Here is a 24,044-nt window from a genome sequence, read left to right on the forward strand (position 1 = left end):
TACAAACGTATACAAATTGATCAAATTCCATCTGGGAACAAGGTCTTTTATATAAGGTAGATATACGATATCGCACAAAAGCCATTGTACATTCGTGTCAATGAATGTTCTTACCATCGAGCGAGAAATATATTTTAAAGCCTTCGACGAATCGTAACGCGACACGTAGACAAAACATCATTGTATTTAACGTTCATCGTAACTATGTTCGGCATTACTTTTAAAGAAAAATGACGTTTGTTAGCGATTGTTCTGACACGATCGAGGGTACAAAAAACTAATCGAAGGAGCGAGAATCAAAATATTTGAGAATCAAAATTACGATGTAAGTTCATAGAAGTTCGTTGTTCGTCGATAAATATTATTTGTTAGTCAAGAATAGTTGGATACGTCCAATAATATAGTCTAATAATCATTAACAATGTCGTTTCATTCCCTTTTCCCCACTTTCATTAAACGATCCCGAATCGATAAACGGGTTCTTCTATTGCAATATATACAGCCACGGTCTAATTACGTTATCATAACCGATAAATGCTTGCTACGTATCTGATTACATATCATCTTGAATATCTCAGGCTGTAAGGAAACAATGGAAACTAAAGGAAATTAAACACTGTAATGCTCGTTTCGTGTAATCCATATACAACAATAATTCATTTTTACGAATCGAATGATAATTCCGTCCGGTCTGGTTGGCTATCGAGGAAATGGAATTCCAATCAAGCACACGTCGATAAAGGTCCCGATAAACTACGAGTGTAACAAGGTAAATATAATGATCGCCGATGGAAACGAAAAATCGAACATCGGAATCATTTCGCGTTCCAATATCAAGATTGATTCCCTTCGTATCGTACTTAATCTAACGATCAATGTAAATCGTAACTGCTACCTATTTCTTAATTCACGCTGCAATACGATACTCCACGATACTCGTAATAGGTTTCTTATTGTTATAGCAATCTCCATTATCAATGACAAATGTTACTTGCAACAAACAAGGCTCTCAACGTAGGCGACTGAAGGTCGAGAGTAAGTATCTCCCTGAAAATCAAATTTTACAGAAAACATTTCTCCATCTATCGCTCGTGTTACGTGTCGACCGGAAATTTCCATAATTGTAAGTACCCTCGATACATTCATAAATCGTGGATAGCATTTTAACAATGGGTTTATCCTTTTAGAAACTCCCATTAGTGAAACCGATTTTTTATACGTTTCCCTTGAGAAAAGAGAGAAAAAAATAGAAGAAGAAGAAGAAATAAGAGGTAACAATGGGAATAAATCCGGCCTATTTCTTTAGAATACCAATGAACATCTGCCTTTCTTATTTTCTTATGCCTCCCGCGGAATGAGTCACCGGTGTTCTTCAATTTATTGTAATTATTTAACCGAGAACGTTGCATCGAAGTTGATAACGCTGCCAATGCCATTCGTGTTGAAATTTAACGCACCGACCATATGCCGTGCGCAAAACAATTACTTACAATGCGGTAACGTTTAAAGTATCACGTTGAAATCTATGAATATACAATACACCGGAAGTTTTCGTGTTTAACGTTAGCAAGAAATTCATCGAAATATCTGATCGAAGATAAATTCAAAACAAACGTGATCTGTGTCGTTTAAAAAAAAAAAAAAAGGAACGAGAAGAAAAAAAAAAAAAAGATGAGAAAAAGAGAAACGAGAAAGAAAAGAGGAGTACCAAATACAGTAAGCTCGTAGAAAATCACTGCCAATCACACTGTGCATAATACGTTTTATAATGGTAGTTATAGCACGCGAATCGTGGAAAGGATCCACGTGTTTTACAGCCAGCAATAAAGCTGCTATAAAATTTGTTTACATTATAGTATTCAGATTAGCGAGAGGTGTCGAATGTCAGCGACTAAAAGATTTTATTGTTCATTCCGCGGTAACGATGTCAGTGGAATTAAACGATTTAAATGATCTAGCAAACGCGGGTGAATTCATTTTTATCGCATTTTTCTTATATTTTCGCATCGTGCGTCGACGTGGTTTCGCGTGCATCTGGTATTTACGAAATTCCACATTACGCACGTCGAGCTGTAACGCACAATTACCGTTTGATGAATCAACAAACTCGGGCGCACAGGCCAGTCTATGGCTCCGATATCATCCCTCGGACAGAAAATGAAAGCGACGGTACGGTACTCCTATTTTGAAATGTAAATATTAAGACACGTACTCGACCTACACTCGGTGTTATCGTTTATAGTCGTTCTCGTGAAATTAGTCTTCGAGCATGCCCGCCGGGTATGGTAGACCCAGGGAAACGCGTCCGTAAATCCTGTTCGTAGACGTTTCAGCGTGAGAAAGTGTCAGTGCGTGTATTAATAGTGATTTCCAGCGAAGCCGAACTCGATTATCAACAGCGGGCCGTGTAAAGTCAAAGTCCCTCCGTGCTAATTGCATTCGCGATTCTCTAAATTCAAGGGGCAATAAACTCCGCACGAAACCAACTGATATTATTATATTCCCCGGTATCCGATGAAATCACTCTGAAATTGACGGGACAAGGTGAGAAAATAATAACACTATCCTGACGAGTTACTCGACACCGGTGACGTTACGTATATGACGATCTTAATTCAGCTGAAATATCTTTAAACGATAACGGTACCGTGAACGTCTCGGCTTAGAAAGAAATTCATTTATTAACCTTGATGATCTCTTCGTTCACGATAGTTTAATCCAGTGGCACTGAAAGTATCTGAAATCTCGTTCGTGTCTGAATCGCGTGCACGCTCGATGGAAATCGGTTTTAATAAATCGCGCGTAACACTCGATAATGGAAATTATCGTGATCTCCCTGTGGTTATCTGCCGTCCGACGACACGAATCGTCAAATTTACGATTAAGGTTACACGACGAAGGCGTCACCTGTCAGGTACTTCCCTGTTCTGTTCGTGAGTTGCTCGTTGTGACGTCACCGAAAAGAACGAAGGTAAATCCCATTCGGTTGGCGTAAGCGCACGCACGGAATACCAATTGTTGAGAAATTCCTTCGAAAACGATCGTGTCGTGCCGCGGACGGATTTACATCCGTGCAATCGCATTTGCATCGCATGGGATACCGTAAAATGGAAATGAATGCATCTTCTCGGTCATCCGAACGTTCCATCGATCGGATGATATTCAATGAACGGCTCGCTCGATATCGCGCCATATTCGAATACTCGTCCTTTCGGTGAAATAAATAGGAAAAAGATTTCCTAGCATCGCGTAGGATTTTTCCAATGCTGAATCATTCTCCACGCGCAACGCCGAATCTTACGTTACGCGAACGTGAAATAATCGGGGGGAAAAAAAAAAAAGAAAAAAAGAATTACGATAATCGAGAGAACGTCCATTCGAGATCCACGTCGCCGATTCTAATCGAAGAATGAACGCAAGAATTGGAAGAACGCGAATAAAACGTTTGCGATTAAATCGCTTTTACATCTCGATCACGTACAGATGCAAATGAACTGGATGGCTTTGAGCAACCTGGATTTTACAAGGATCGGTACCTGTTATCGGGAACGATCGAGAACATCGGACTCGTTTTTACCTCGTCTAAGGAGAACTTACAGCCCCGACGAAATTCGCGGTTTTCTCGAAATCTGGATAACGCGCGCGCGGGACTGCAGGGGTATCCGCGTAGATAGGCGTATGAGGATCGAAAAGCGTGGAAAGGAGAAGAGGCGCCATACTCGGCAGGGATCCGGGGGATACCGGATCGATCGCGGTGTAAGATGGAAGCTTGTTGCGAGCGATGTCGCGAATCAATTAACGATCTACGATCCACGATCTATTTACAATAAGCTCTCCCACCATCGTCCGACGAGATAGCGCACGTGCGTATGTCCGGACAGCAGCACGTCGCATCCATGCATATGAGCGGTCGAAGTGCCGACAAACGAACTGAAGCTTCTTTTATCAGTCGGCCACGACCGCGTGAGGCAAACAGTTGAGTTCGCGCGACGGTGGTGCGTCAACCGTACGAAACGCTTCGCGCCTTCTTCCATCTTCCTTTTTCTTTTTCCTCCTTTCCCGCGGCCAATCAGCCTTTCTTCCTTCTACGATTCTCACGACGCTGGATCGATCATCGATCTCAGTGTTCCGTCAAGACTCGACGAAAACAGGTTTTTGTTTCGGCTCACGTAGCGAGGATCGCGAAGAGTCCCGTACGAAATCGCACGCGACTTCGACAACGAGACCGGACAGCCGCGAGCCAGAAGCGGCAGGGTTAATCGAATATCAAGGCACAATAAACGCTTTACGAGGAAACATCGACACGCTGGCGCAAATTCTTCAATATATCGTTACTACGTAAGTATCGGTCGAGATAAGACCTTGTTCTTTATTTTCCTTATTTCTTTCCCCTCGTCGAATCCCGATCCTCCTTCTCTCTCTATCCCACGTGTCGCGCGATGATTTTTGCTCGGTAATAACGTTCGGTTTCCACGATAACTGCCAGCCTAACAGCTCCCATATTCCACGCTTCGAACGTAAAACGGAAAGAATAAAATGTGACAGTGGTTTAAGCACGAATTGATAGCGGTGTAAAAAGCGCTACTCGAACTATAATTCGGAGAACGTGCCCGAGAAGCGCGCGTATCTCCGATGGTAACAGATTGCCGTTCCGAAAAATTGAACGTCGATATTGTTATCGAGATATCGGGATTTTTATCGTGTACACGGAGCACCGATTAAATGTACGTAATAGGTAGCAAATTTATTTCTGTAAACAGGTGCGGCACGTTGAGCTTCATTAATTATCTCGAGTAGTTGCGGTGTTTTTTCAACGGCGTGTAAAAATTAAATCAAGATACTCGGGAGTCTCCTTTGAAAGTGACACTGGAAATACTCGATTGGCAATTTCACAAAAAATCCTGCCCTCCAAGTAGATTCTGCAGAAATATTGCAAATGGCTGCTTTCAGCTTTTTCTCGCATGCGTGTAATTTAAATCCGACGACACGTGGACTTGGATTAATAGTAATACAAGACCTAAGTTCCTCGTGTCGTTAATGATACTATGCTGATCCCGTATATAAGGTTTCACGTGCTATCAAAACGACTAGACTAAGAGCAACGACATTAAGAGCGTGGTAAGACGCAGCTATCAGTCCGTGAATGTCTTCGTGCATTATCAATTAATGTATAATTCTCCGATCGATATCGGTCAACTAACGTCTATATTTCCAACAACAAGATTTAAGATTATCGGTGATATCGCAGATTAATCGATGTTCGTCCTGTGTGTTAATAAAATTCCACATTTCCCGTTCTAACCTTCTGTGTTAAAATTTCTTTTATATACGTCCCGTTTCTTTTAAACTTTAAAGGTCAAGGCTGACCGAAATAGGCAGGTCCGACGTGAAATTATCGCAAGTCGATCCCGGACTCTGCCAATTTCGTAGAGGATACCACAAGATCGTCCGCCAACACCGAACTCGGTACGTGTAAAAATGAATTCCACGTGAATGTAATCTTGCACTCGTGTAGCGTGCCCTAGCTCGGCTACACAGCCGATCTTCGACGCCCACGCGAGATTAACGCGACACTCGTGTGTTTCGCTGCTCGAGAAACACACCGGTGACTTCTTTAACCGTTATCCTTTATCGAATGGTCGCGAGAAATTGCAAAAGGGGACGAAAACGTATTGCAGATATGGTCGCTTTTCCGGACTCGTCGACTGAACCGGCGCTGCTGAACGTGACTGATATAAAGTTAAACGACTGCGTGGATTATAACGAGCATCTAGCAAACAAACCTAATGACAGGCGAGTTAAGGATCACGCGTTCACCATACAACGAGAGAACATGTCGAACGGCAAGGATAACTACGCTTTAGATTTCGATTGCATCGAGAAGGCACTGGATAACAAGCTGAATGCAGTAGCCGACATTAAAGCCGGGGCAGAAGTGGTGAAGAAAGTCGCAGGTGAGCAACGATTGACCGACCGTTCGTTTACGCATTTACATATCATGGGCTGCCGTTATTACTCACAGCCTTGGCATCAAAAATAAGACGAAAGATCGATGACAATCGAGCCGCTAATTTTGCCAGTGTCGAATGCTTAAATTCTGTCGTACGTGCTCCGCTCGAAAGGTCACGAACCGTACGACTTTTTATAGACATTTGCTCTCCGTAACGAGAAATCAACGCGGCAGGATAGAATGCGTCGCGTGTGTTGTTGCCGACGATGATAACGCACAAGTTCCTTTGTTTCGCGGACGATTCCATTAAACAACCGGCAAGCGACGAGGCCGGAGTACCAAGAGAGCCGATTGAAACGCGACTTTGCACAAACGAGCGTCCCACAGATTGATATTAATGAAAATCCGTTGTGTTAATTACTCGCGAACATGTTGATAAAACAATCGTGTGGTCGATCAAAGAACCCGTCGTATCGTATTCCCCACCGGGGCCACGAAACAATAAGGAAATATCGCGTCTGTATTGCAAATCGACTTATAAACAACAACAACCGGTCTAAAGCGATAACTCTGTTCGTTATTTTCCATCTGCTCGTACAGAACGAGGAGACGAGTTTCGCGGGAGCATCGAGAAGTACGATGCGGTCGTGCCGTTGCACGACCAGTCATTTACCTGACGGCTAAAAACATCGCGAATTCCTGCGAGTAAAAATTTGAGTAAGAATTAGCAAAGCTTTCGTCGAGCCCCGGGAATGCTAATGATTAACGCGAGGCCGGTGTTTAGATCAGTGATCCGCGATAACGTTTCGGCGAACGATTAAATTAAATGTTTTTGAAACGTCGTACGGTGCAATGTGAGATGTGTTGATTTCTCGATAGCGGGTCTGAAAAGCCCTAACAGCCAAAAGAACAAAACGGACATGTCACTGCCCAATCTCGGTGGTGGAACACTTTCCAGTGGAAGTTCCATAGTGACGATCTCTTCAATCGAAAATTCAGATCCCGATCCTGACTTCCATAATAACACGGATGGGTTTGGTAACAGCGCACTCAGGGACGAAAGATGGTATCACACCATCCTTCAGGTCGCTGTGCCTTTCTTCATCGCAGGGATAGGTACCATCGGCGCGGGCCTCGTGCTTGCGGAAGTCGAGGTACGTTTCTTTCGAATATTAATCAAATTTTTAAAAGCAATTCGTTGTATCGAATTCGATTATCTCCTACGTATCGCCGATTCTACGTTTCGCTGTAAATCACGTATTTTTCCCAGAAAAATTTCCCTTATCGATCACGCACTTCATTCTTAATTGTCTGAAGATAATGTCAAAACGCGTTGTAACGTTATTTTTTCAATTATCGCGTCTCCGTATTTTATCTGCAGTACAAATCAAAAATATGTTGACCCAAGAGCAGCAGGATTGTGATCTTACACATAGACACCTTCCTCTATATCCCCTGCTAACGCCACCCGACCCTTTGGTGCAAACATTCGCGATCCAAGATTTTATCGGCGTCTACTAATGTAGAAATTCTTGAAACGTAATTTACATTCCTGGTTGCATTCCATTTGTAAGAATAGTCCGTGGAACGTAATCCCCTTTAATTAAATGTCGTCTCTGTTTTAGCACTGGCCAGTATTCAACACCGTTTCTCAATTAATCATCCTGGTACCCTCGCTGTTGGGCCTGAAAGGCAATCTTGACATGTGCTTGGCCTCACGCTTGTGCACGCAAGCCAATCTGGGCAATATGCACGGGTTTCGAGAGATCGTGAAAATGATCATCGGTAATATCGCGCTGGTACAGATTCAGGCGATCGTGGCGGCTGTTCTGGTATCGATTTTCGCGGTCGTGGCCGACGCGATAACGAGAGGTAGCGCGTACACTTTCAAATGGGACAATTGCCTGTTATTAACCACAGCGAGCGTGTGCACCGCCACGAGTTCTTGCTTTATTCTAGGTAAGGCCGTTATCATTGATCATCGATCAATTTCTTATTTACGTCCTTTATTTCGGCCTTGCAAACGAGATTCGTTCGATTCCATCAACAATTAACGTTCATTCGGTATTTTGTGCATGTCGTTTCTTCTTATTAAGTAACTTCTTATTCAGGATACGTCGTTCATTTAAGTTATTGCATACCGTAAAAAGAAACAAGTTCATGCTTACCACGTTTGTTCTTTACTCCGACTCTTATGTATTTCTTTTTATTTTTCTCCTTTTTTCCTCAAACGTGTGTCGCATACCATGAAATTTTGTATCGCGCATGAGTCTCATTAACGTTCTTTCCTAACAGATTTCGTAATGATAGCAGTCATCATGATCTCGTACAAATGCAAAATGAACCCGGATAATTTAGCTACGCCTTTGGCCGCCTCCTTCGGAGACGTCGTCTCAATTAGCGTGCTATCGACGATCGCATCGGCATTGTTTAACAGAATGCCGCTGGAAACGTGGATTTTGTACGTTATACTCGGCTGCTACTTCTTAATCTTGCCATTCTGGATCTGCGTGGTTCTGAGAAACAAATACACCAGGAACGTGTTAACGTCTGGATGGGTCCCTGTTTTATCGGCATTGTTTATCAGCGGGTTCGTTTCAATTTCTCGCGCCGTTAATACTCGACGTAATCCTCGAGGCTAAACGACCCTGAAAATTATTATTTACATTCTGATTTAGATTCGGCGGTTTGGTCCTCGATCGAGTCAAAGACTCGTTCAATGGATTCGTGATCTTCCAACCAATTATAAACGGAATTGGTGGTAATTTAGTCTCCGTGCAAGCATCTCGAATCTCAACTACGTTACACCAGACGACGATTATGGGGATTTTACCGCCAGACTCGAAAATATTCATTGCCCCGTGGAATGCGCTGTTTAGAGGCTGTAAGTGATGCAAGAATAACTAATGTTACGCTGTTACAGGCTTTTTCACAGTTCCCCCCGATTGCGCAATAACGTTCGCTTTCATTCCTCAGCGCTGTACGCGAAAACGGCCAGAATACTCATTTGCATGGCGATTTTCGGTGAACTAGTCTTCATTTTTGTCGCCGATTACATGAAAAATGGAACGTCCACGTTGCACATATACTTCGTTTTCTCTTACATCCTCATGGCTGTTCTTCAAGTGAGTATAACGTTCGCGATTCGAGTAGAGTATCGAAAAAGTGAAAGGTCCGGAATGGCTGCGAAAAATAGGCGATTTTTGTTTCACAGGTTATGCTGTTACTGTACGTGGCACATATAATCATTCACGCTATGTGGCGATACAAAATCGACCCGGATAACTCCGCTATTCCGTACTTGACGGCCCTAGGCGACCTTTCCGGTACGATATTCTTGGCAGTGGCGTTTTGGTTCCTTACGTCTATACATCAGGAATACGGGAAATAGGGGATCAATCAAAGCGGCGAGATCGAAGCGTAAGAAAAGTTACGTATCAATCTTTCCCTCGAAAGTGTAATACTTGAATTTCAACAACGCTAAATCGGATCGACGTGAAGATGTTCGAAGTAACGAGGCAAAAGGAAGATGAGGATTAATTAAGAGAATGAGTGTTTCGTGGAAACGAGTACAGTGAGTTATTACGAGACGATCTGATTGATCCGAAACGGACAAAATAGCAGGATTGTTTTCCTCCATTAAGGGACCATCTTAATGGTACGTTAGTCGCGTTAATTAGTTATGCTGCGTACACTGAAAATAGTTGATTAGAAAAAAGCGTCACTGTTCTTCGAATAGATACACTAATAGGAAGAAAAAGTACAATGACACTGCTTCTAACGTAATTGGATCGAGCAATATGCTCTATCGTGATGTAATTTATTATGATTCAATGATCGTACAGTCGTAATTACATAAAATGGAAAAAAGAACGATGAAAGATTAATCATACTGACTGACGATTGCCCAGATTAACGAGATGTGTATTTATTTAGAAGATTTTAATTATATGTAATTGAAGTATTTTAAATAGAGTAATATGTTCACGTGCATTGTACTTCCAAGAAAACCTTAATATGCATAAGCAGAAGACCTAGTCAGTATTTTAACGCTGATTATTAACTTTATTGTAGGAAGATTATATATTAGCGTGAAAACACATTTGTATAATGATACATATCCTTTTAAAGTAGAAATTATATCTACAATTCGCAGAAATTTAACATAGATAATGCTTGGTGATTATAGATAATATTAACTTCTAAATATTTTATCGATATTAGGAATTCAAATAATGTTTTTATATTGATGAAACAAGTAATAGACTTTTAATGTTGTATATACAACATGATTCTTCTTCTTTTGATCGTAAAGTTACATAGTAAACATTCAATAGTATTCAATGAAAAGAAATTATCGAAACACGTTTTACAACAACTGGAATGATTGCTTTGGTAATAACACGTGACATAAATTATGCTGAACAATTTAAGCAAAGTGCTTGTTCATAAAATATATATTGCTGAACAAAGTATTGCTTTTGGTTCCTTAAATAGTATTATAACTATTAAATAATAACGAATAACTTTGCATAGCGACCTGTGATTTAGAATGATACCTCTTGTAAACAATATATGTGAACAATTGTACTCCTAAAATAAAACTTTATACCTCTCAAACTATGCTTTTTATAATAACAATCAACACTGCAGTTAAAGTAAATGAAACTATACTACTGCATGCTCAAAACTATACTATATGCATATACGCTTCTTACATGAATCAATGTTGTGCTATATTAAGATTCCTAAAATTTCCATAAAAAATTGAAATAATAAAGAACATTTTCTTTGTCTTCTTAAACACGTATATAACACTAACCAGAAGAACCGATTAAAACTACCGTAGTTTTATTCCTATTACATTTCACGAATAGAAAATAACATATCAATCTGAAAACCTATCCGACTAAAATATATCATGAATATTTCTCAAATATATTATTATCCGTGGTTCATCATTGACGATTCTAATACAACATTCTAAATAACACATCATAAACTACTTAATACAAAAAGATATAACTGTGTTATGTATCACATTCTGTGTAATAAATATGCAAACTTTGGTTAAGCACTGCTTAAGGTTATATTTCTTTGGCATGGGTCCCAAAGCAATTATACAAAATAAATGACTTAAAATAGATATCGTATAACAATTATTGTGTAATAATCACATAAGGAAGTAAATATATGTTTTTAGTGTCAAGAACATATCATTATTTACACTTTATACAGTACACCGCCATTACATCATACATGAAATGCGCGCGAATTTAACATTCCAGGGTACCCTATACAATTTTGTTTTCAAGACTTTCAAGTACCTATTTCGCGTATATATACATCTAATACCTCGAATAATATCAAGCTTCTATATTATATTCCATAGAATTATTATTTGTCGTAGTAATAAATTATTGCGAATACAAAATTTTACGTAAAATTTTACTTATGTAAAATGCAAAATTCTAATATTATTTCTTACAGCGAATATTTGGAAGTCGCTGATTAAAACATATATTTACTAACAGACAAAATTATTTCAAACTCGTGCAATAATACGTATAATAAACTTTTTATGTACTCACTTTCGAAGCATAATGGCAGACCTTATAGAACACCAGCGGAACAGCCAATTGCACAAAGAATTCACAAATTTGGAGCTATATTTTAAGAAATCAGATCGTTATACTTGTAAACATGACGCATGAGGAATAATATAACGATTTATCGCTTGAAAATCAAAAGATCTTACCTTTTAGACAATTTCGCAGTAGCTATGACGCAATAGCGGATAACGCGCCAAAAGGACTGCTATTGCGCATACGGTGCCGCGCAGCCATTGGTCATCCTTGCGCGCGGTTCCTTTGAAACGTATAAAGGATGGTTGCGTCGCGTTTACCGAAATGAAAGTTCTACCGTGTCCCCGTGCGAGTCCTTACGAACCTTGGCAACCTGGTCTGTACAGGTGGGGTACATAACAAGAAGGGGGATGCTGGAACCCACGCGCGACATTCTCCCGACACATTTAAACTGGAACAGTTCCTGGTCGTGTCTAAGAGACGCTGCATAAGTCATTTCGGAAGAGTATACCATCGGAATTTTGTTTTCACGCGAGTGTTCAACGGTGTATAAGGAACGCAACCAGCGGAAAGGAACTAAGAGTCAGTGGTCGGAATTTTACAAGTGCTTTTCGCGATGTCGACGGTGAGTGAGATCACTGTCGATATTTTCCGAAATAGTTTTCTGTGTACGCCTACGAGATCGTTTCCCTTCGCGATTTTGTTTCAAAATATCGAAAGTTCGCCGCTGTGATTAAAAGTACGTATAAAGTGGTCTGTATACGAGTGGTCGACGTTTCCATATAATAAAACGAAGGTTGTGCGTTTCTATTGCTTATTGCTACTACATTTAATTGGACGTGACACTTGACCGGGTTAATTGGCAGGACACTGCTCGTTGATATAGTTGAACGTCGACAGTTTTATCGTAGCTGACACAACATTGATGCACAGTTAAGGTTTTCTGGATTAATGTTAACCACATTCGACCACGTGCCTTAGCGTCATCGCGATTGTTTAACTGCGTGATACTCGGCGTGTCTGTATGCAACAGGTACTTTCTAAAGACGGACATTTTACGCGATATACCATTCATACTGTATACGTCGATTCCATAAAAACATTCGTTTCCATTTCCTCGTTCTTTTTCTCTCACGTTTCCCGTCTAGTCGCAACGGGCCTCTTTGTTCGAAGAAATGTATCGAAGGCACTTATACGTAGCGTTTCGTAACTAGGGATTTCTATAAAAGCGTTACATCCGATGCTAATGCCCGTGCCGACGCTGAAAAATTTTCCATCGTTGCTATTGCATTTCGTTTCACTAGCGTACAATGGGCGCAGAATTAATAGGAGCCACCTCTACCTCGCCAGTAAAGGTGAGCGGAAAGGAAGGCGAAAGGGTGGTTTGACACGCACCGTCGAACACATGAATGTCTTTAACCGCTGCTATCTTGGGTATAATAACGCTCTTGTCAAGCGCAAGTGGGCTCCTTCCATGTGAGGCTAATGAAAATATACGATCCAGTTTCAATCGCGGTATCGTTACATACTAGATCGGTATAGGTCGCGAAATTATACGTTTCTGGGTCGACATTTTATCATTAACTGGACGGTTGTTAATCGTCGGAATTCCGTTAACCGAAGGTAAATATTATGAACCGACGTGACCCGCGATAATTTTCATTTCGGTCTTATTGACGATGCGCTTGCCGAAACAATGGCGCGATACAGTGATTCGCGAGCCGTTAAGCTCGATGAAAACCGTGGATAATGCAAGTTGGCCAATATCGTTGAATAATCCGTTCTCGAAAGAAGCAAATAACCCTGTAAATATCAGCGTGCCTTGATAACAAGGCAAAGACAGAAGGAGAGCGGCGTTTCACCTAAAATATGAACACTATTTGGACGTTTACTTTCTACGAAGGTTCGCATTCGAATGTACAACAGAGTGGCGAAATCGCGGACAGATATCTATGTAATCCTTTGCAAGACGCGCCGCTGCGAGTCATGTATGAGCGAACCAATTCACAGTCATCTATTGCGTACATCTGCAGATACACACAGGCGGACATATTCACGTGACCATAAACACAGACACACGAGTACACAGTATTATACGCGTTCGAGGATGTTGCTCCTATGATCGCTCTCTGATTCCCTTTTAAACTCGTTTCATGTACGAGGCATTCGTGTCGAAGGATAATTGTTTATTTCAGTGGACATTGCTTGGCGCGATATTCGGTCTGGTTACACCCGATGCGCTTGGATAACAGTTTGACTTACACTGCTCGATGATATATATGGGAATAAGGATGATACACGACTCAGCACTGCAAACAAATCACTATCACGGAGACTCTAAGTACTTGTGTTCTTATCTCGTATACATCCGTAATACGATATGCTGGAGCATGTCAGCCACGAACCGTGATTATCGTTTATGAGCACCGGATTATCTAACTATATTAGGCAGCGGTATACCGAGCCTGCAATTAATTTTTGCTCCGTTTCACTCGCAGCAGGATCTACCGATGTCGACATCGTTTCGTAAATGCGGTTCACTGTTTCGTTCGTTTCGGCCATCCGGGGGGGGGCTAGCATAACGTAAAAATATTGCCCTCGGATACCTTGACCCCCTTTTATATTAACGTTGTAGAGAGGACAATTTCCATGGTAAAAGTGAAATGAAGTCCTTCGAAACATGCATCGCGATATTTCGCGGTGAAAGAAATAAGCTATACTTGTGAGCGTATAATTTAATCGCGCATAAATCTGAAATTTGAATTCCTGGAAACTGGCCGTGGTAAACGCATGAACATTCGAGAATTTTAATTACAGATGAAAGTGGTGGTCTTCTTAGTTGCGGTAGCTGCAACTAGAGCTTTGCCCCTCTCAAAAGTGCACGTGAAATTTATATCCCCTCCGCATATTTATGAGCACGGTATTACGACAGACGGTTAGTCCATAAATGTAATTACGTGGTTTATCGTTAAAAATCTTGCATTGCAGCGAAATAACATTAAATCTTATCTATCAGGGGATCGAACGATAGATCAAAGATCGTACGTCTCTATCGGGAGAAGAAGCACCACGGGAAATCCTAGGGAATTCGGTAGGATATTTCACTCTGATAAGCGTAAGAATGTGTGCGCGTACTCCGATAATTTAATGGAACGAAAGTGCCTGTTAATTATTAATATTAATATTATATCATATACTCGGTGGCTTATGCATGTTCGCAGGACAACGCTTACGCAACAAAGGGAACGTTGCGCCAGTTCATATCAAACCGGAAAATGCTGAATCTCTGTGGCCAGTAGGCGTTTTTATTCCCCCGGTGGATATCAATGATCTTGGTTACAGTTCGCAGGAATCGAGGCACCTGACACCTGATTTTTCCAATGGGCTTGGTGAGTAACACATTTGACACGCGAGAATGCGCTGGAAGAATGCAAGGATAGATATACGGATTTAGTTTTAATAGTAAAACGAGAGTCGTTCGTTCTACGTTTAATAACATTTCAGAATATCACGACCCGTATCTATTGACCGGAGAAGAAGCAATGCTGGCTGTAAAATATCTTTATGGTCAAGGCGAACTGTTTTACGACGATATTCCACATGAAAGGGCACTATTGAAAAATCAAGAAGAAAGGAGACGAAACGGCCTTCATGATCACATATTGAGAAGTTTAAGGCCTAACTCTCCATTCTCTACGAATGCTTGACGTCGTTAAATTTATTAACGATAATTTACCCATTGGCTAATGAACGTTGCTAGATAAAAGGAAACGGTAAAATCCACTTTTAATATCGGACTAAACGTATGCTCCATTTGTATTTACTCCCATTCAAAAGATCAATTTTACTTTTTATTCGACAATTTTAAGAACAATAAAAAGAATAATATATAACTTTTCTTTACATAGTCCGTAATTAACAGTCTTGCAGGTTTAATGAACACAAATGGTCGTATACTGCGGCATTAGTACAAGTATTGTACTAATTTCTGTACAGCGTTCCACAAAGATTTATTACGTAAAATGTGTGTACCTCAGATTCTTGTGATTATCATACATAATATACGAAATTCTAAATAAAATTAAGAATTTTACAGATATTTTACAGATATTTTCCTCATTTACGCTTAATAACGAACCGATACTGGTTGTGCACGTCGAAATTAAAGATATCACGTCATGTACAGATAGAAGGAACTTTTTGTACAATAATATACATTCAATTCAGTCCTAATATTTTCAAATAAACCACCGAAATGAGATGCAAAGCGTTGCGAAAATCAAGCCATTAGAGAAGCTTAGTTTCGTCGTTCCATTGCAGAGATCCCCGAAACAAAGGCACATGTACACCTTTTTGTAATTCCACACGGTGTACGCGCATCTTTCCTCACCGTCATCGGGTCCACGTTGGAAACAAAGCCTTTGCGTAGCGGTACCATACTCTATACGAAAAAATATTTTTGTAAAACAATTCTTTTACAAATGTAAACGCATGTTTATCGTATACGTACCGTTGTTTATGCCTTGTCGTTCAATTATCTTGCCGCACCAACCTGACGCACAGGGGACAGCGTCGACACCTTTTTCCATTTCGATCGCCGTCGAGTTCATAGTGAAAGGATCTTTACACGATCCTAATTCTCCCCTTGATCTACAATTCACACATCTTCGAAGAAGTCCTAAAAGGAAGCACTTGTAAATAACACTCTACTCACGGGCGCAGTACGCCAACACTGACATGATCGTTTCTTTCGACAGACTCGCTTTTCAGGACCGTAAACAGGTTCGCAATTAAATAATTGACAAAAAAACACTACACTTGATGGAAACGATGTGCTGTACGGTATACGGTGAAAGTATGACATTGTCCACAATGCGTGCATATATATGTGTAGATTCAATCTGTGTATAAAACTCACCGGTTGCGCTGTGGAGCAGAACCAGGCAAAGGACCGTGGATATTACGAAAGCCTCTGCCCTTAAATTCATCCTATCTCGAATACTATTTGCCAATATCTTTCCTTTTAATTGATTTTCTCACTCGTAAAGTGACACAGAGAAGCAGGAACGACCAAACTCAGCCATTTTGAAACTAAACTATGACTACGAGAAACGGACACGTACTCCATGCAGTTGTCCCTCCCACTGCCTCCTTTCACTTGGCTACCTTTAAGGTCATCGCCTGTTTAAGAAGATCCCGTAGGAGAAATCGTTCGCGGAATGATAACTCGGTCGGTAAACAGCTTGTGCTATTAATAACATTATGATAAGAAACTAAATCAATTTCTTATCAGTCATTTTCTGTACTATGAATTTTAATCGATAAATGGTGTTTCTTCTTCCTGTTCATTTGCATCCTGTTTCTCTTCCGGAACAGCTGTGTCAAATTTGTGTCTCTGCCTGAACGTGTAAACCAGGCCACTGCAGTAGCAAAACGAACAAAGTAGAAATATAAATCCTAGGTATCCCAAATGACGTAAAAATTCTATAAAAGAAAAAAGTATTATCATTAAAATTGCAACGTAATATATAAATTCAGTACAATCGATACGATAATCTAATTTAATACATTCATCAAATTTTACCTCGAGTTAGTAGTCTAGCTTTAGAAACAACAACAACTTTAGCTCGCATCATATTAACGTTATCGACGTAACACGTGTAGTTTCCTTCTTCATGAACGGAAACATCTGATAGTGTGCAAACAAAAAAATCCGTCAGACTATAGTATATGATGCGTAATTTATCCTTTCAAAGTACCTATCAGATAAAGTGTTCCAAAAGCGTCCACTATCACGCGAGCATCTGGATCCAATTTGCGAAAGGATCGTCGAACACCCTTTTCCAATGTGATCGAATCCTTCTTCCATGATACTTGTGTATCCATGGTTCCTCTATGATATTTGAACTTGATATTAGAAAGAGTAACTTGACAACAATCGAATTAAATATCGACTCCAAAATTAATTGTTACTCTGGACACATAATTGTGAGATAAGCTCCTTCTGCGAGCACAAATCGTTTAATGTATCTAAATCCGTGATCTTTTTTCTTCTTCACGCGGGGACATTTTTTGCATGGTTCCTTCAAAATAAATGCCGGCACATGGCGCACAGCGTTGCTAATGCCAGGAAATTCTTCCTCGAGTAAAATCGCTCTAAAATAAACCGTGATAGTATGAATACACTTTTTCCTATATAATTTAACGTAAAAAAGTAACGAGGTCACTCACTTGCAGGGTAATGAGGGAGACCTTCGAAAGAACTTAACTATAGATGAATCGCTCTTGTTAGCAACAGCCTATAATAATGCAATATAGTTGATTATTATCTGTACCGCCATAATTCGTCCTTCTTACCATATTTATTTGGCGTTTTAATCGGCAGTTTCCAACACTCGTCCTATACCCCCGATTATGCACGCAATGTTCACATGGACCCCAAGCTGCCCATTCAGAAATAACCTGAAGCGTTATTCCTACTTCTCGAATATCAGCCAACTCAGACATTTGTGAAACCTAATGCAAACCACGCCCCATATAAACACGAAGGGCGAGTATTCGATAAATATTTCACTTGAATCTGGAATAGTATTAATGATGATGTTACGGCGAATCGTGTGGTAACTGATGCCAAATATATTTCACGATATTTCTCCCAATCAGTTATGTTCCCTTGCTCTGTGTACGAGACTCCGTGTTCTTTGAAAATTGCTGTCGTAAAATAAATTTATTCGACTGATCATATTTAAACATTAATTGCGTTTATATTTAACTATAGAGAAGTAAATTCGATAAAGTATATTACGTTCGATTCTGTAGTTGAATTTATTTTCAATCTCCTGCCCTTCTTCACCGTGGCATAAATAAACACCAGCATCTGTTTCTGCAAAATTTTTGATTACTAAAGAAAGGTCTGGCGTCGTATAAATTCTATTGTACGAAGCGTTATTATCCATTCCTAATTCAATCTCTTTTTCAGGCACCTCTCTGTATCGATCTTGATAGTACCAAATTTTTGACTGTCGTTCTTCCTTGTCGTTGCTATATCATAAGAAAAATGTAAGAATAAAATGTTAGTTTTCCATTTCCATCGATAAAATAATATGTACTTCATACCAAAATCGACATTCCATCACCACAATTGTATCTATCTCGGCACTAATAAGCAAATATTCATCGTTTTCTTGGGATGTTATTAATCTTTCCTTATTTCTGCAGTATTTAGTAGGTGCTACGGATTTATCGATGGAAACAATATTATCCGTATTAACCGATAAAATCATTAGTAAGCAAAAGAGGTTTATACGTATCATGTTAAGTTAGTATCGATATCATAATAAGAGCGCTAAATTCAGAGTATAAATTACACGACTAAATTTAGGAACGACACGTGCGTTACGAATGACATTGTACAAATAAATGTGAATTTATATAATTTTATTTTGTCGACTGATTCTGTATATTATTAAATCTTTTAAATAGCAGTAAGTCTTTTTCTTTTTATCTTATTATAAAATGTTCTGCACTCAGTTTAGTGTACATTTAAAAATTCCACGAGGTCTGTTTCAGTATTCAAAGGTATTTGCTAACCAATCACAACGTTTGGAACGATGGAAAAGAACCACTAACGAAATTCACCGCGAAGCGGGCGAGCTCGACGGAAACACATACCCATGATGCATCATTGATAGCAACATGGCGGAGATGATTGAAAGTGAGTAAAAGTTAACTTATTCTTGATAAAATTAATATAATAAAGGTTAATTAAAAACAAAAAGTAGTTATATAAGAGCAAGAAATGTTTTAAATTTGACATTATCAACATACAAGGTTTGTCTACAACATGTTAACGGACATAGAGTTGGTGTTTTAATTGCGCTCAGAAAGGTCTGGTTTAAAATTTCAAAAATGACCAATACACAATTCAAGCGGGACAATGAAGACCTTTACCGTTTGAGATTTCATTTATTAAGTGATACTTCGGAAACAAATACTTGACAAAATATTTTATAATTTTTGTAATATAACTTATTCAATAACTTTAATTCTAATGCGATGAGTACACATACTGTTTACGGAACTACGTACAAGTTTGGTTATGTCGATAGCTAAGAGCAGAATGATTTTCTTGGTTCTTTTCGAAGTCTCAATTTGAACAATTTTTTAAAGATAGATTTAGAGAAAGAGAAAAAAATTTATATTTTATATGCATAAATGAATAATTATATCAAACGTTACTAGCAATTTTATGCATCACTTTTTTTATAAGTTATGAATCCTCAAAAAACTTACAGTATATGATATTATGGAATAAAATACAGTTTGAAAATAACATAAAACACTTTTTTATTAGAAAATGATTTTTGTCATGATAATTATTTATATACTTCTATATTTAAATAATAATTACAAATAAATTTTTCAGATTTGTTGATATTGTTTTTTAATCATAATTACTTTAGCGTAATCTAAAATAGAAATAGTAGAAAAATTAATAATATCTTTGTTTATTATTATTATTATTGTATGTATTCTCTTCTCTAATGTATAAATAATTTTCTTATCCCAGGTGAATCTGCTGAAACCCTTTTATCTATGAAAAATGGAGGATATCTATCTGTTGATGAAATTAAAACTGAAGTGATCGATGATGATACAATGGATATGGATGATCAACAAATTTCAAATAATTCAACAGATTCACATATGGATACAGAAGAGTCTGACCCAATACCTGAACTTGGCCCTGCAGCTTTAGGTTTACAAAGAGTAGGTACTCAACCTCCTCCAAAACCAAATCCTCCTAGCCAACCAGTTCAAGTTTTAAATCGAAGAGGAATGCCAGCCAGGATTAGAAAGAAAAATAAATTATTTTACGATGACATATTGGTTAATCATCCTCATCATAGGTAAATATTTAACTTTGTGAATATATAAACTAATATGACGATGAATTTTGACTAACATGAATTTTTTAGAATCAAAAAGGATCCGTCACATCCAGATGCAAAACAATCTCCCAAAAAAGTATCTAGACCATCCCCTGCAAAAAAGCAAAATAGAATAATTAATGAGCCAAGAAAAAATAATATGTTAAGTCAACCTATATCGTCTACAATGACCCCGATTAAACAAGAGAAAGAACCTGATAAACCAATGCAACCTTCATCTCCGGATCGTAAAATTGGACAAAAGATTGGTATGAGATTAAGAAATTTATTGAAATTACCAAAAGCACACAAATGGGTTTGTTACGAGTGGTTTTATAGTAACATTGATAAGTATGTATGAAAAAAGGTGAATCCACATACATTTACAATTTAATGTAATATAATCTAAATTTTCTTTTTTTCATGCAGGACACTTTTTGAAGGTGACAATGATTTTATGATTTGTTTGAAAGAATCGTTTCCACAATTAAAAACTCGGAAATTAACACGTGTCGAATGGTGTAAAATAAGAAGAATGATGGGTAAACCTCGGAGGTGTTCACAGTCTTTTTTTGAGGAGGAAAGACGGGAATTAGAAAGAAAAAGACAAAAAATCCGAATGCTACAGCAAAGAAAGGCTGCAGATATTAACAGTTTTAAAGATTTACCACCAGAAATACCATTGCAGTTAGTAATAGGAACCAAAGTTACAGCAAGACTGAGAAAACCTCAAGATGGTTTATTCACTGGAAGTATTGATGCTGTAGATACCAGCAATAATACTTACAGAATTACATTTGAACGTGCTGGACTTGGAACACATAGTGTCCCTGATTATGAAGTACTGGTATGTGTATACTTGATTTGGAACAAGGAGAACTTATAAAAGTACTATATTATTCTATATTTATTTATAATTCACAGTCAAATGAACCACCAGAAACAATAAGTGTTGCCTCATTTGCACAAAAGTTTAGACCACGACATGTACAATATGTACCATCTCCACCATATGCCATGAAATTAATGTCACCTCGCTTAAATAGCGATCCCTTAATATCGAATGCTTCTGTATCTTTACCAAAGAAATCTCATATTGGTGGAACAATGAATGGCTATCCTTTAAAATTATTGGAATTTATGGTGAAAGTAAATAAAATATTAGCTGCTAAAAAAGTTAAAATAAAAAAATTGAAAGAAATGAACAGTGAGGCGGAGAAAAGACGCTCCTTTGGAGAGTTACTTCCACCAGATTTTGAAAGAAGATATGCAGGGTAAGTGATTATTATATGGCTATCATTATATTTCATGTTTTCCTTTTAATATTTATATTTATGTATTTCAGTATCGTAGTCGAATTGGAAAAAATGAATACAGCTTTACAAGATTATCTTAACGACGTTCAAGAACTTTGTCAAGAAATGGCTCCTGAACCTAGTGTGGCAGCTATGTTAGCTCCTTCTCATCTGCGCGAAAAATGTAGGCAGGAAGCTGCAGATATGGTTGCAAGAAATAATATGATCAATGATAAGGAACCAGGAAAAATGACTCAATTAGTAACAGATTTAACAGCACTTATGCTTCAAGTAAAAGTAATTTGAAAAGTTATCATTAATATGATTATCTTTTTCTTAAACTCTCGATGTTATATAACTATTTTTATGTTTTAGAGTTTATCGGACTCAGATCGTAATGCATATGAATTGAAAGTGTTACAAGGTACAATGGAACAAATACGTGCAAAGTTAAGTCCGCAAAATCAACAAGTTTTTCAAAATTGTGTTGAAATTCATATGCAACATATACAATTAGGCCTTGGGCAAAGAGGTGCTTTAAAAACATTTATGGCCCAAAGAGCTTAGCAAATATGAAAGTAATTTTCACTGATACTTTAAAACAAGGTGTACAATATTAAAATAGATATAAATCATAACACTAAAATATTTTATAAGAAAATCCAACTTTATTTTATTATCTTTTTGTATAGGGCATATCATCATTAAAGAGTACCTATCTTATTAGAAAGCAAATGTGTTCTGTACATACAATAATTCTAAAATTGTTTTTTAAGTAACATTCTATAAATGAGTTTTAGGATAATGTGCTGTGCTGTTAATTGCATTAAACATTTAAAAATGTTCATGTTTAAAAGATTTACATGTCAACTTACGATTTATACACAATAAGGAATTAAATATTTATGAATTATTGAATCGACGTTAAATTAATATGGCTATTGTAAATAAAGAGTGCATTTTGCAGTGGCAGCTTTCATCAACTTTATACAGAAATTTATGATATATATTATTACAGTAAGAATGAAACAAATTTTTTATTTTGTAAAAAAGAGTTTAATATTTTTTGCTTATAAATAATTGCAAAAATTAATATATTATTAATACATTATTATTTTGAAAAATCACTTTCGATAACTGTACATTAGGTATATGCATAAACATTGCATAACCAATTGTAAATACACTATAAATGATAAAAAATATAAAATTTTTACATTTATTTTATTCACACTAACTAACAATTTTTTATTTACACCGAATATTTTAGTTTGAAAAATTGTAGAACGTTTAATACAATATGCGATAATTTATTTAAAATATGTGAGTCTATTTAATGGTCCTATTTCTAAAATAGTTACCAACACATTAAATTAAGAACACTGCTTACAAAAACTTATCTAATTCCAAATATTATGTTATCATCATAAATACATTTATATGAATGTTGTTCTTATTTTTCATGCATATTATATTTTTAATAAAGTAAATGTAAATTTAATTCAATAACATACGTTACATTGATGCAAATAATTAAAATATAGACATTCCTTAAGATAATCTATTATTTTTATGATATTTTATAAAACAGGCAATATTAAATATATACTATTATACCAAAATATTGCAATATTTTTATATTTCTTTCATAAACTTAAATAAAAAAAAAAAAGTTTATTTCGATGCTGTATAAAAAAAGGAAGAAAACAAACAACAAAAGGAATTCAATTTGCAATGCAATAAGTTATAAAAATAAAAACTACAAGATTTTTTATATTAAAGAATAAATAGAAGTGTATACGTTACGACGAACTTACTATTTCTTTTAATTTCTATTTACACTGTTTTTTATCTATGAATATTTTTATTGAAAAACGTGTAATATCCGGTAAACATGTACATAACATTTCGGACATGAAAATAAGAATATAAATATAATTTTATCTAATTAAAAATTATCGTTATAGTATTTATATTTATAATATACAGTTATGTAAAGAATGAATTTGAATATATACATTTAATTAGATACTCGTATCCATCATTTTACAAATACTTGCATGTACCAAATAACATATATATACTTTAAATATTTTAAACCTGATTCGTATTTATTTGTTTCAATTACACGTCTTTATATTAATATTACTTATATTACTGATACGATAACGTACTTATCGTACAATAAAAAATAAAAAATATGTACGATGAGTCTGTTTCTATTTTACATATTTTATACCAAATTCGATCAAAATATTACAATGAATACGAAAGATAACAATAG

The 24,044-nt window shown here is 37.4% G+C and overlaps 4 protein-coding genes across 5 annotated transcripts; 3 read left to right on the plus strand and 1 right to left on the minus strand.

Moving 5' to 3' along the window:
- The first annotated feature begins 3,962 nt into the window (after nucleotides 1–3,962).
- Nucleotides 3,963–10,001, plus strand: LOC108554814 (solute carrier family 41 member 1). Of its 2 annotated transcripts, none has more exons than XM_017910211.1 (9): nucleotides 3,963–4,338; nucleotides 5,356–5,466; nucleotides 5,679–5,954; nucleotides 6,830–7,104; nucleotides 7,576–7,909; nucleotides 8,246–8,540; nucleotides 8,629–8,834; nucleotides 8,927–9,075; nucleotides 9,165–10,001. In XM_017910211.1, the coding sequence occupies exons 3-9, from the start codon at nucleotides 5,681–5,683 to the stop codon at nucleotides 9,339–9,341; spliced, it is 1,710 nt and encodes a 569-aa protein (XP_017765700.1). In that variant the 5' UTR covers nucleotides 3,963–4,338; nucleotides 5,356–5,466; nucleotides 5,679–5,680; the 3' UTR covers nucleotides 9,342–10,001. The 2 variants fall into 2 exon arrangements, with proteins under 2 accessions (XP_017765700.1, XP_017765701.1); XM_017910212.1 differs by having other exon boundaries at nucleotides 6,950–7,104.
- A 4,351-nt stretch (nucleotides 10,002–14,352) lies between these two features.
- On the plus strand, nucleotides 14,353–15,242 carry LOC108554808 (uncharacterized). The gene is made up of 4 exons (XM_017910202.1): nucleotides 14,353–14,470; nucleotides 14,552–14,626; nucleotides 14,757–14,924; nucleotides 15,040–15,242. The coding sequence occupies exons 1-4, from the start codon at nucleotides 14,353–14,355 to the stop codon at nucleotides 15,240–15,242; spliced, it is 564 nt and encodes a 187-aa protein (XP_017765691.1).
- Nucleotides 15,243–15,770: 528 nt separating this feature from the next.
- Nucleotides 15,771–19,210, minus strand: LOC108554809 (QVR superfamily protein rtv). The gene is made up of 11 exons (XM_017910203.1): nucleotides 19,207–19,210; nucleotides 18,652–18,766; nucleotides 18,341–18,576; nucleotides 18,110–18,246; nucleotides 17,893–18,051; nucleotides 17,767–17,834; nucleotides 17,509–17,691; nucleotides 17,295–17,428; nucleotides 17,120–17,224; nucleotides 16,046–16,213; nucleotides 15,771–15,976 (listed from the first exon to the last, which is right to left on the minus strand). Exons 1-11 carry the CDS (start codon nucleotides 19,208–19,210, stop codon nucleotides 15,774–15,776), a joined length of 1,512 nt encoding a protein of 503 aa, XP_017765692.1. The 3' UTR covers nucleotides 15,771–15,773.
- Nucleotides 19,211–22,343, plus strand: LOC108554826 (protein lin-9 homolog). Its single transcript, XM_017910225.1, has 7 exons — nucleotides 19,211–19,249; nucleotides 20,105–20,444; nucleotides 20,514–20,816; nucleotides 20,895–21,312; nucleotides 21,390–21,739; nucleotides 21,811–22,057; nucleotides 22,136–22,343. Exons 1-7 carry the CDS (start codon nucleotides 19,231–19,233, stop codon nucleotides 22,325–22,327), a joined length of 1,869 nt encoding a protein of 622 aa, XP_017765714.1. The 5' UTR covers nucleotides 19,211–19,230; the 3' UTR covers nucleotides 22,328–22,343.
- Nucleotides 22,344–24,044: the final 1,701 nt, after the last annotated feature.

Source organism: Eufriesea mexicana, unplaced genomic scaffold, assembly GCF_001483705.2.
Source record: "Eufriesea mexicana isolate 0111107269 unplaced genomic scaffold, ASM148370v2 scaffold77, whole genome shotgun sequence".
Taxonomy (NCBI): Eukaryota; Metazoa; Arthropoda; class Insecta; order Hymenoptera; family Apidae; genus Eufriesea; species Eufriesea mexicana.